The sequence below is a fragment of the Montipora foliosa genome, chromosome 3, assembly GCF_036669935.1.
Source record: "Montipora foliosa isolate CH-2021 chromosome 3, ASM3666993v2, whole genome shotgun sequence".
NCBI classification, from domain to species: domain Eukaryota; kingdom Metazoa; phylum Cnidaria; class Anthozoa; order Scleractinia; family Acroporidae; genus Montipora; species Montipora foliosa.
This window is the reverse complement of record NC_090871.1, coordinates 58,378,801-58,391,300: the sequence shown is the minus strand read 5'-3', so window position 1 is coordinate 58,391,300 and position 12,500 is coordinate 58,378,801. Positions and strand designations below refer to the sequence as shown.

At 41.0% G+C, this 12,500-nt stretch overlaps 1 protein-coding gene across 1 annotated transcript in view; it reads right to left on the bottom strand.

Moving 5' to 3' along the window:
* Nucleotides 1-12,500, bottom strand: part of LOC137997789 (E3 ubiquitin-protein ligase MIB2-like) — a 35,844-nt gene that overhangs the window by 2,860 nt on the left and 20,484 nt on the right. Inside the window, exons 12-19 of the mRNA XM_068844039.1 lie at nucleotides 11,961-12,115; nucleotides 9,154-9,277; nucleotides 7,957-8,169; nucleotides 6,196-6,353; nucleotides 5,785-5,995; nucleotides 3,869-3,995; nucleotides 1,939-2,004; nucleotides 1-1,116 (exon numbers count right to left, since the gene is read on the bottom strand). The exon at nucleotides 1-1,116 is cut by the window's left edge and continues 2,860 nt beyond it. Of these exons, the coding sequence (XP_068700140.1) occupies nucleotides 863-1,116; nucleotides 1,939-2,004; nucleotides 3,869-3,995; nucleotides 5,785-5,995; nucleotides 6,196-6,353; nucleotides 7,957-8,169; nucleotides 9,154-9,277; nucleotides 11,961-12,115 (1,308 nt within the window). The 3' untranslated portion in view covers nucleotides 1-862. The remainder of the gene's footprint in view (nucleotides 1,117-1,938; nucleotides 2,005-3,868; nucleotides 3,996-5,784; nucleotides 5,996-6,195; nucleotides 6,354-7,956; nucleotides 8,170-9,153; nucleotides 9,278-11,960; nucleotides 12,116-12,500) is intronic.

Below are 12,500 nucleotides of genomic sequence, written 5' to 3'. Positions count from 1 at the left end.
GCTAACAAACTATTGCGTAAGAACTGGGTTAATTATCAAAATATCATTCTTCGCACCATTTCGGATTTTTAGTTGCAAACAGATCACAAGGTGTATCGGGCTCCAATATCCAGAGACAGCTACCGAATGCACTTTCGATATCCGGTGCTGATTTCCAATCAATTCTGTTATCAAGGCCATTTATTTCCAATTGATAGGCTTTCAACACCTATCATTTGCATTCCCGAGTTTGACCCAAAAAGTCTTTCTTTTTTTCTTTTTTCTTTTTTTCAGAGCGAAAGATCGATCCAAATAACTCCTGGGCTGGTGTACAAACCAAGAGCAAGAGTCCAATACTCTGATCCCACTGACAATTTGCCAAAAATTACTATGTATACCCGGCATTAATTTATAAAATATTTTTTACAAAAAGTCATTAGCCTGTTCCAGGCTCCCATATAGTTAGTAAGTGAATCACGGAAAAACGCGTGTGAGCTAGGATCGAGTCCCACGCCTTGCATCAATACCAGCACCTTCGTGCGCAGTTTGCCGACTTTCGTTAGCAAAGGGCAAACGATCGAAACGTCAGCTTTCGAATTTCTTTACGGTGGCTATTTCACCATACGAACTCAGCTGATAAACCCATTTCTGTAAATCCAACAAGGCATACTAATTGGTCTCACCTTATTCCAGTCAAAAGCAGGTCTTGGTTTTCTCAATTCCAAATACAATCGAGAATCAATAGGAAGGTCGCACCTTTCGATTCCCGTTAAACAGATTTAACTAATGCTTTTTATAAGTTTTCTCTGGGTACAAATGCCCAAATAAGAAGAGTATTCAGCACTATGCTGCCATCAAACATTTGCGGGAGAAATCTCTTGGATCAGTTGAACAGCGTTATTTTCTTATCGATGGGTTTCCGGCACATGGGACAAATCTCCAGGGAGGTAGAGCAAGTTGCGCATGTGCCGTGGCCACACATGAAGGCAACGTTGCGGCGTTTTTCCAAACATATGGCACACATATTTGCGTCTTCGATTTCTCTGACGTGCGCTTGCAAGGTCAGCAGCGAATGAAGAGTTTCCAAATATTTTTCGTCTTTTTCGCTCAATTCTGCAACTTGGACAGATGGTTCTTCTGTAAAAAGATACACAAATATTTTACATACATAGCGGTACTTAATTGATCACTCTTCATAGGGGCTTTTTAGGGCCAATGAAACCAGAACAGAACAGAACAACAAAAACTGTTAAGAATCCCAACTGGCCGGGGAGGCAAACCAGTTGGCTATTTACATGTACAAGCGTAGCCAAGACGTTGAACCAGGGACTACCAGGAACAAATTCAACGAGTGGTTAGAACGAGTCTTGTACTCGGGGTTCTCCTAATCTCAAGGCAAGCACCCAAACCACTGGGCAGCGCTGCTTACATTTAGAACATTGCCAAACAGAGAATCTTTGTCAGTTCGCTTCAGTGCATGCATGCAATTGACGATGATGTACGTTTACACGAGGAAATAAGTATAAAAACGATTTAGGTGTAGTCTACCTAAGTATTCTTTGCCGTTCACACGGAATATACTCCAACACCCACCGGCGCCATTCTAACGCTCGCTACCCATAAATATAAATTCAGCAAACGAATTGGTATGAACGACTTTAAAATTTAAAGAAGAAATTTATCGTGGTATGTTCAATACTTCTAAAATCATTGAATGTGGTCAGTTTGGCAAGTAGGACTGCTGCCAAACGCACTTCATTTGCAGAGCGCGCAAGGTCATTCCTTTTTCCTCCAGTGGAACTGTTGTTTTCTGGCGTTTTGCGGACAATGTATCATACATGTCTCTTTTCTAAGTTTTTGTTTTATTTTGAGCTCGAAAGAACTCGAGCGAAAAAACAATCCACACAGAAACAACAAAGACATTATCTCTAAAAGAGGTAGAAATGAAGATCCACATACTACTTGATATTTTTCGTGTAATAGTTGCCTTGCACTTCAAACACTTCCTCATCCGCACAGCACAATCTAAAGAAAAAAAAGCAAGAAAATGGGAGAATCTTTGTCAACAATTTGCACTTCATCAACATATATAGTATCTTCACGTGACGTCACGGCGGCCATGTTGGTATCCTTAAACAATGGAACGGCAGCCATGTTGGTGTCCCCAACTAATCCTCTGGGAATTGGTTCTATTAGAGTGGTTTTCAATTGAGTGTCGAAAGAAATTAGGGAATTGCTTTGGTTTATAAATTTTACTTCACTCAGTGACTGGTTCAAAGTTCTCGCGCCACTTTTTCAACCAATCAGAAGTGAAACCAAAACCAATCATGGCTCGCGCGTGCACATTTCCCCGCGCTTTGTGTCGGCTACATGTAATTACTTCGAGTCTTGATTGGTTTACCGAATCGTCTCCGTCCTTTTTGATTGGCCAAAGTAATTACTTTGGTTTTGGTTTTACGACACTCAATTGAAAACCGCTCTATCGTGCAAACGTTTTCTTTTGTTTCGGTGGGAAAACAAGGTTACTGATCACGAGAGTGATCAGCAACGATTATATAAAAACGGAGGAATAAATCGATGGTTGCTTCGTTGTTTTGGTCGCGAGTGGAAATTACTAATCCCCATGCCAGTCGCGGCCAGCTCACGGCCAAAACCATAGTGCTCGCAAGTGTTTTTAATTATTCCCGTGATAGAATATCCCACCAGCTACGTAGACTATCAGCATACTTTAAATTTAGAGCCGTCTACTTTTCGGTCATAAACTTGCTATAAACAATGATGAAGCGCTTCTCCCGCCGCCTTCTTTTATATTTAAGCCGTCTACTCCAAAACTTATTGAGAACCCTGAATAATTAGCCACTGGAAAAAATCACAAAGAAGGACTGAAATATTGCAAGAATAGGCCAGTATTATCGCGGTTGAACTGGAGAAAGTATGCACAGAATAGGATAACTTATTCTCCCAAGGTTCGTAAATTTAAGAATTATCTTGGCCCTGATATATTGAAAAAGGAAAGGAACTTTATTTAAGTGTCTAGTCGTTCTAGAGCTGGAGCACTAATTGGGGACACTGCAAACTGATTAACAATTAACGCAAATCAAGTCAAATGTTGGTTTTTGAAGAGAGGGGAGAAAACCTCTCGATGCAGAGTAGAGAACCAACAAACTCAACCCCACATATGACACCGAGTCTGGGAATCGAACTCGGGCCACATTGGTGGGAGGCGAGTGCTCTCACCACTGCGCCATCCCTGCACCCCTATTCTAACTATTCTAACTATTCTAATTTTTTCCGAGAACTGTTGATAACCTTAGACATGAAGTTACTGTTGCGTCAAAATAATATTGGACCCGTATACTTTTAAGACTTTACATTTCAGTATGTCAAATAGCCAAACATGTTTTTTGTTTAAATTGTTTCGTCATTTCAAAAAATTCTCTTAAATTTGTAATTTATGCAATCGTTCCAACAAGAAGCCTTCTCTAAGCGTTCTTGAGCAAAAAAGTGGTTTAAGCAAAGAGTATCAGCATAGTAAGTAGTATGTAACAAGTATGGCACAGGGAAGGGAAGGAGGGGGGGGGGGGGGGAATTACTCTCCTAGGGTCTTTTCAAGACCAATGTACAATTGGTCCTTTGTGGGGAACTTTGCCAGACTGCTTTTATGGAGCACCTGGCAGCCGTGCATTTTACATTCTTAACTTTTAAAATAACAAGTACATTTCACAGGTTCCCCCAGAACAGAAAAGTGAGATACCGGCGACTACGTCCCCGACTCTTCTCGAACAGTGTGTGGGTTCTTTACGTCTCACGCAAGTGATGTGAGACGGGGTTAACGTTATCATCCTTGTCCGAGAATATTAGAAAGTCTAAAAAAAACAACCCTACCAACCTTTACAAGCAATCATGTGTCCACACGGCTCGAACGTAACAGATGGCGGCTCATCGGAACAAACGATACAGAGTGACTCCTCACTATCTCTTTCCTGGGGTATCTCGTTGAATGACTGAACCACAGCCTGTCGTAAAGACATAAAGCAAGAGACGTCGTGTGACTCAAGCACTTTTTATGGGATGTTCTTTTAGTATAAGCCTCTTTGAACAATACTTTGGGGGGGGGGGGGTAGGGGCAGAATACTAAGGGAGGCAGCGTGGTCTATTGACTACGGCGTTAGGTTTGCATGCAGTTGCCCCGGGTTCTAATCCCGTTCTGACCTCTGGGGCCCGTTTCTCGAAAGTCCCGAAAAATTTTCGGGCCCAAAAAGCTACCTGTGAAATTGTCAAACGCTTGTTTTGGAAAGCCGATCTTTTAACATGTTTTCAAGGTAACAAAAGTAAAAATAACTGTGAAGTTTGACGTATTAAATGCTCTCCGCGGCGTTCTTGAGTTACAAAGGGAATTGTGATAGGAAAGGAAAGGAAAGGAACTTTATTTAAGTGTCTGGTCGTTCTAGCGCTGGAGCGCTAATTGGGGACACTGTAGACTGAAATGAACAATGAAAGTAAATGAAGTCAAATGTTGGTTTTTGAGGAGAGGGGAAACGGAGTGCCCGCAGAAAACCTCTCAGTGCAGAATAGAGAACCAACAAACTCAACCCACATATGACGCCGAGTCCGGGAATCGAACCCGGGCCACATTGGTGAGAGGCGGGTGCTCTCACCACTGCGCCATACCCGAAAATAGCGCGTAAAGGTTCGGGACTTTCGAGAAACGGCCCCCAGATTCAACTCAGCCACGCTTTGTAAATTAGCCAACTGGTTGTCTCCTGCCAGTTGGGGTTCTTAATCATATTTCTGTTAAGTTTGAGTTGTATCTTTCAGATTGTTGAAAGTGGAGTGTCTGTGAACTAGCTTGATAGCTAAGTGCACTTCCACAATAAAAACAAAGCAATACTATAATACTCTTTGTTTGCCCTCCAAAAGTTCGCATTCAGTTGCCTCCAGTTTCTCATGCGACTTATTGGAAGGCAACCAAAGAGTATGATGGCATTTTTGAAAGTGGCCCTTTGGATCATTTTAGCTGATTACCACTTTAAAAGCCAGTATCAAACTAAGTAGAAACGATTGAAAAGACACGAATACGGTAATCGTTTCGTATGTCGGATTGTTTTTTTAAAACCCATTGAGGTGTCCTTGTCTCTTTGCAAAAAAAAACCCGAAGCCCGTCCCGCGAGTCGGAGAGCAGCTAAAAATAAAATAGGACCTAGAAACTTGCTGACAACACAGAGATTTAACATCACGCTTACATGAAACGCGAACGGCAAAAGTGATCACGCGACCATTATTTTCCCGCCATTTTTCCCGTTTGCCGGTTGCCGTTTCTAAGTGAAAGTAGGCATTTTCGCGTTTGCCGTATACCTGAAAATTTCTTCTCGTTTTTCTTCTACAAAACAAGTTGATTGTGGCAAAAAAGAACCCTAAAACCATTTCCGGGAAGCCAAACAAGGAAAAATTAGGTTTCATGGTTATAGATCGTCCATAACTGACTCCTTACCACAATTTTCTTCATGAACTCACGTTGATTCTCTGTTGACTCACACAATTTGGCGGCTAAGGATTTTCATTTTATATAGAGTCTTTTTCAACAAACAATGTTTAAAAGAGACTTCGAGTTTTTGTTGTCGTTTTTTTGTTAACTAAAAACTCGAGATTAACAGAGTCCATTCCGAGTTGAAGTTGGTCACGCGACGTAAAAGTAACAAGCTCCACTCCATTTTACGTGAACGGAAAACCGACGATTGTCGTTTCAAGTTAAACGTGATGCTAAATCTCTCTATTATTTAAATATAATTTGCAAACATGCATTACCTTGCAAACAAAGCACTTTCTCAACATTGAAGCACATTCCAAACAAGCCAACATGTGACCACATGGATTAAATCTGGCATTAGCAGGAATACCACACAAACGACACCTTACGTCTGTTTCCTTGGTAACGCTTGACGACGATGTAGCCTGAGCCGAGTCAGTCAAATCCAGGGAGGGTGGGGTGGCTACTTCAGAATTTATTCCTGATAGGCTACTCGAAAAAAATAATAATAATAATACATTTAAAGTGCACCTAAAATATTAAATGTTTTCCTGTTAAGATCCACCCGGTGTAAACATTTTTAAAATGAATTTGTCCGCGAAATTCTTGTACGAGCCACACGAATTTCTCAAGTGTCAAAATGAGTCTGAGACGCCACATAAAGATCTCGGAAATGTTGGTTTACTCACTCGGCTTCAGTGTCGGATCTGGATAGCATAATTTCCTTCAGTCTTTGATCTCTACACAGCTGTAGCGGTGTCTTGTTATCTTTGTTCATTTGACTGATGTCTGCGCCATGATCCACAAGTAACTTGGTTATCACAAATGTTGGATCAGTTGCAGGCAACTGAAAGGTAAAGTCACTTTATTCAACGTTGGTAGCTCCGTGGGTTGCGAAGCTGCGTCCTTCCGTGACCACTCCCCACCCCCCCCCCCCCAAAAAAAAAAAATAATAATAAGTAAATTCTTCTGATACTCCGTTGTAAAGGACTAATATCCTGGCACTGCAGTTGATTTTGTGTAGTTTTACCAATTACTCGCCCCAACTCGTCATGAAACTTAACGGTAAGCCAGAAATTACTTTACTGACTCGTGACAAACAAACAACGGAGATTCAATTTGAAAAAAAACTGTTAAGTCAAACGTTTTCGAAAACAACCCCAATCCATTTTATTCACTTTTCTGTTCTATTCAAACCTTCCTTCAATATTTTAAGTAGTTATTTTTACGCTTCGCTTGATTTGGTTCCCTCCAGTTTCCACTGAATTTGGCTAAATTTCGCAACACACCCCCTTTGAACCTATTCACATCTACAGAGCGGATGCACACGATTTTAAGGCGGCCAAGATGGTGTTCGAAAAAAAATTAATAAGCGCTACCATGGTAAAGAGATTTTCAAATGAGTGTCGTAAAACCAAAACCAAAGTAATTACTTTGGCCAATCAAACAGGACGGAGACAATCCAGTAAACCAATCAAAACTCGAAGTAATTGCACGTTGCCGACACAAAGCGCGGGAAAATGTGCACGCGCGAGCCACGATTGGTTTTGGTTTCACTTCTGATTGGTTGAAAAAGGGGCTCGAGAAGTTTGAACCAATCACTGAGTGAAGTAATCATAAACCAAAGTAATTCGCTAATTGCTTTCGACACTTAAATGAAAATCGCTCTAGTATCAACAAAACAAACCCACTTTCACTAGCGACGCAAACACAAGCGCAAGCATAAGTATAACTCATGCTAAGTGAAAACGTCGACACAAGCATCAACAGCAACGCCGGCCTCCTCCGCCGCTTTGTTGAAATGCTCAGACGCGAGGAATATGGAACGAGCGCTTTAATTGGACACACGTAGCACATTTCATTGTGCTTATGCTGTGTTTCGTTTTCACACAACGCTTGTGCTTATACTTGTATCAACCCCGTTTTCTCGGTTTTCTCGCTTGCGTCGCTAGTGAAAACCAGGCCCTAGCAAATATTTTCTTATTGTTTCATGACTGTGGCCGCAGTAACTGGGGATCGAACCGAGCAGCTTCAGCTCCGAAAGACGCGCACCACCCAACGAAGCTGAAGCTGAAGCAGAAATACGAAGCAATTGTTACACCACACAAGTGGATTGTGCTTTTTGCCTGTTGTGATTGGTTAACTCAGGTGTTCTACTAGATATGCACTTATCACCTTTGAAATCCCCCGGAGGAGGAAGGGGAGGAAACAAAACAGCTTCGAAACTAATCCGGTAAACCCGTTTTTGGTCCGGTACGTGGAGGCTTGTGAAACACTCCACCTTAGCATAGACGAAGCTTGCATAAAAACAATCACTGACCCGACACTTTCCCCACCATAAATAAACATCAGATGATACCAATTGCACTGTTAAAGCGAGCTCAGAGATGGCCAGGGCTTGCTATAACGGCCATCTTTGATTTCAAAAAAGTTCTTTGATCGAAGCCTACCTCTTTCCTCGATACATTACTCCCCGCAGACTTCATTGAATGGTACATAACGACTACATGAAGCGGTGAATCGCCGACGTCATCCTGTAAATTGACCTGTGCTCCGTTTTGCAAGAGAAGCCTAGTTATGGTCACGTGTCTTTTATCAACAGCAAGGAGAAGCGGGGTCTGTTGCCGAACGTTTCGGAGGTTGACATCAATATCTGGATAAGCCTGAAAATTGTTTAGAAGAAAAACCCAAGTAACGTTAGACAGTTAGCAGCGAAATTGGTCGAGGCTCACTCAAACGAGGCCTCCCACGAGTCTCTATAGTTCGGTGGCGTAGGTTCCACTCCTTCAAGGAGCACTCGGATTTTTTCCGAGTATCCCCGAGTAACCAAGAAGATGCGATTTAGTAACTGGTAATCGGAAGGTCGGCGGTCGATTCCTACAAAGGAGCATTCGGATTTTTTCCGAGTATCCCCGAATAACCAAAAAGATGCGATTTAGTAACTAGTAATCGGAAGGTCGCAAGTCGATTCCTACAAAGGAGCATTCGGGTTTTTTTCCGAGTATCCTCGAGTAACCGAAAAAATACGATTTAGTAACTGGTAATCGGAAGGTCGCAGGTCGATTCCTACAAAGGAGCATTCGGATTATTTCTCGAGTGCTTCCGAGTTACCATCGATAACAACATGTATTTCTTTAACAGGAAAATTTGTGGAAGCACTAAGATTTAAGTGACGATTTTGAAAAAGAGTACTCTTTGCAGTTGAGAAAGCAGCCTGAGTAGTTTAAAAAAAACTTTCAGAGCACAAACACAGGGTGAAAGGTTCACGTTTGTTTACTCAAGTTGTTGTCAAAACCTCGAATTTGGTGATTTCACGTCGTTGTTAAGAAGAGTACCGCACGTGCAGCACGATGTTATTCCTCTTTTAACCAATGACATTATTGTGTTTTGGAAAAGGCGTGCATTCTCGCTCTAGCCATAATCGTTTCTTGATTTCCTTATAACTAACGTGATGATCACGTGAGAACAAAGGCACATTTTCGTCGGCTGATGCCGCAAAGAGTTGCCACACAAGTTGCGAAATGAAAAACCGACTTCCACTTTCAACCAAAAAGTTAGAGATGTTTCTGTCAGAATGTGTTAAACTTTACATTATTTGGTACAAATTGAGCGCCAAAACTGGCGAAATAATCACTATCGTTACGTACCTCAATAAGAGCATTGACAACGGCAAAATGTCCATTTAATGAAGCCAAGTGGAGAGCTGAAAATCCATCTTCTTTGACAATGTTTAACAGATCTGGGCACTTTTCCACTATGAAAGATACCGCCCTGTCGCGAGAAAAATAAAATTACGGCTTTAGATACCCTCGCGGCGGGCAAACAATATTAGATGCACACGGATTTAAATAAGCGTCATGAAGTGTCCCCCTGCTCTGCTCTTCTGCCCAACTTCAACACCACCCGTGTCCGGGAATACAGACAATTAATGTCACCACAAGTACCCAAATGCTGATCCCCAAGTTAGGATAAACTACTGCATTTACCCTGACCTAAAAATAACACTAACCTTCTTGTTAGAAGTAAGTAGGAAATGCTAAAGCCGTGTTCACACTCGACGTTAATTATGATCAACGGAAGTATAATTCAGGCTATCTATCATACTCCATTCAAATTTTATTCAATAGGCCACTTCGGAAAATACCATAATACTCTTTGTTTGTCCCCTCAAATGTTGCATAAGCATTGTTTTTGTTTTCTCTTGGGACCATTGTAAGTACAATAGAAACTGGAAACAATGCTTATGCAAAATTTGGGGGGACAAACAAAGAGTATTATGGTATTTTCCAAAGTGGCCTATTATAGACCTTATTCCAAAATGGCCCTCATTTAAATATTCTTTTGTTTTTATTCAAATTAGCCCTTGATGCCTCATTCTTGAGCTGAAAATTCAAAAGAATATTTGCCTTGAACGAGGCATCAAGGTCTAATTTGAATAAAAACAAAAGAATATCAAAATAGCGGCCATTTTGGAATAAGGTGTATGGTCGTGTTCACATCTGCGAAAATTCAAATACAATAGGGTAACATCGCAGTGTGAGATAAAATGGCGCCGTATCGCGTGGCTGCCACGATCATCATCACCATGCTTGAGGCGAGGAGAGAACCAAGGATAGCTTCTGAGAACAGAAGATGACAAAACCAAATCTTCGCCCCATAAAGCGATTAGAAGTTTCGTCTGCTCATACCACCACGTGTTCGCCATTCTGTTCAATTGTAATCCAGTTATAATCAGGGACTGTAATTAGTTGATGTGAACCCATTTCATATTTAATTCGATTATAATTCGATCACAATCGAGACCTTATGTGAACACGGCTTTAGAGTTTGACGGACACTTCGTGTTGGATATCAAAATTGGATTCAGTTGCATCTAATCACTTGCACTTAAGCCGATTAACACTAATCCCAGATTAAATATTGACCAAGGAGTTTATTTCTTTACTCCCAAATGCTCTTCAACCCTGATATTCGGAAAAACTTCACATTAGAAGGAGTCAATCGTGAAAACAAGAGTAAGCAAAAGAAACTTTCACCAAAACGTTGAAAACACGAAACAAAAGTTCACGCTAATCCTGGATTAAGTTAATCGGCTTTCGAACAACCGGGCCCTGGACATAAGTGAGGAGGATAAGTGTAGTACAGAACCACTGACAAACCTGTCGCCATTGTGAGAATAAGTGTAAAAGAAAATACAAGAAAATCTAAAATTTTAAGAACCTAAAAGAATGGATATCAGAAAGCTGGTATAATAAGAACATGAGCAAAAGATCTTTAATTTTGCATTTTTTTTGTTAATAGAATTCAGGCTGTAGTCTGCCTTCTTAAATCTAATGTCAAACTCTTCCATACTTGAGTTGTCACCCTCCACAACCCCACTCGTGATTCAGGACAAATAAAATTAACACTTCCCTGTCTAATATTTTTCTGCCAAAAACGAAAGACTAAACAATTGGAACAATGACTTCGACATTAAAACAATAGAGGCTGCTTACAATACCAAGCAATAGCAGGTTACGAGAGCTGCTACACCACTGACACATTTGGCTACTTAACCTTAAAGTTTCAAACATATATGATAGGACTTCTCCATGTACACGTTTATAAACTAAGCTGCATTTTCAGTTTTCTGACTTCTTCATAAGCCACCCGAAGTTACTGGAAAGTTGAACAAAAGAAGAAAACGAAAACTTGTTTTTTTAAGAGAAAAGAAAACCGGAGTACCCGGAGAAAAACCTCGTGGAGCAGAACAGACACCCAACAAACTCAACATGCGAATCGAACCCGGTCCACTTTGGTGGGAGAAGAGTGCTCTCACCACTTCGCCATCCCTGCTGGTCTTCAAAACGTTGAATTTGGTTATACAGAAGTGACTCAAAACGCATGCCAAGAGTTTATGAGTTTTCGCTGTCGCGGCCGGCATCCGTGAGCATCCTGTCTATTATCAGGGAACTTGGGAACAGGGTTCTCAAAGGAGTTTTTCTTTGGTTATGCAATCGTTCCAAGAGGCAGCAATCCTTTTGGTCAGCACGAAGGACATCGACTTCCGACTGGTTCCAAACAAGGCATTTGTTTCTCCGTGTGTGTCGCGAAGCTTTTCGGGCGTATTTCGGTTACCATTTTTAACTCTTTCATTTTAAAATGGAAGAAGTTTCACGTTACAAGACTTTTCTATTATTTCGTCTTTTCTTTTACTGACATTCCTTTCATAACCTCAATGTATACGTAGTACGTGCTCTAAAGTTAAACTTACAGCTCACATACAATTTTGCTTTTTTGGGCTTCTAATCATGTTTCCAGCGACAGCTGGCGGACGGTTTCACTTACAGAAATCAGCCAATCACGACACTTGATGTGACATACGAACACGTTCCGCTACAGTGTTTGACAGTAGAAACCGATGATTGACAATTACCAACATTTTAAAACATAATTTTGCAAACTTCGTGCTAACCTCGCGTTTCCTTTTAGGGCCGCATGATGAAGACAGTTAAATCCTCGTTTATTCTTCACAGATAAATCCACTCCATCGAAGTTCACAAGAAGTTCAACAATCTCGGAGAAGTCTTTGGCAATAGCATCATGCAAAACAGTATCCCCATACGAATCCTGCAAGAGATAGAGCTCTTTCAGTTATCAAGTGAATGCAACGATAAAAAGACAATTTAAATTTGGCCTCGTTTTGAAAGTGAGTCCACGCACAAGCTTGTGTCTTTTCCATCTGGTCACAACAGGTAAATAAAAGTAAAGTAAATTTATACACTAGTTTTTGGAAAGTGCAATCTTGTTAATTCGAACAAAGGACGCTATGGGAAAGGACCTAGTGACACGTCGTTGGGTGAAAAAATAATCTGGTGTAGGTACTGTAAACTGTTAACAGCTAAAAGAACAAATTCAATGACAATGGAAAATTTTTCACATCCAGCTACTTTAATTGTTGACAACCACCGTTGTTTAAAATTTCTGAGCGTGCGTAGACGAGCCGTGATTTGCG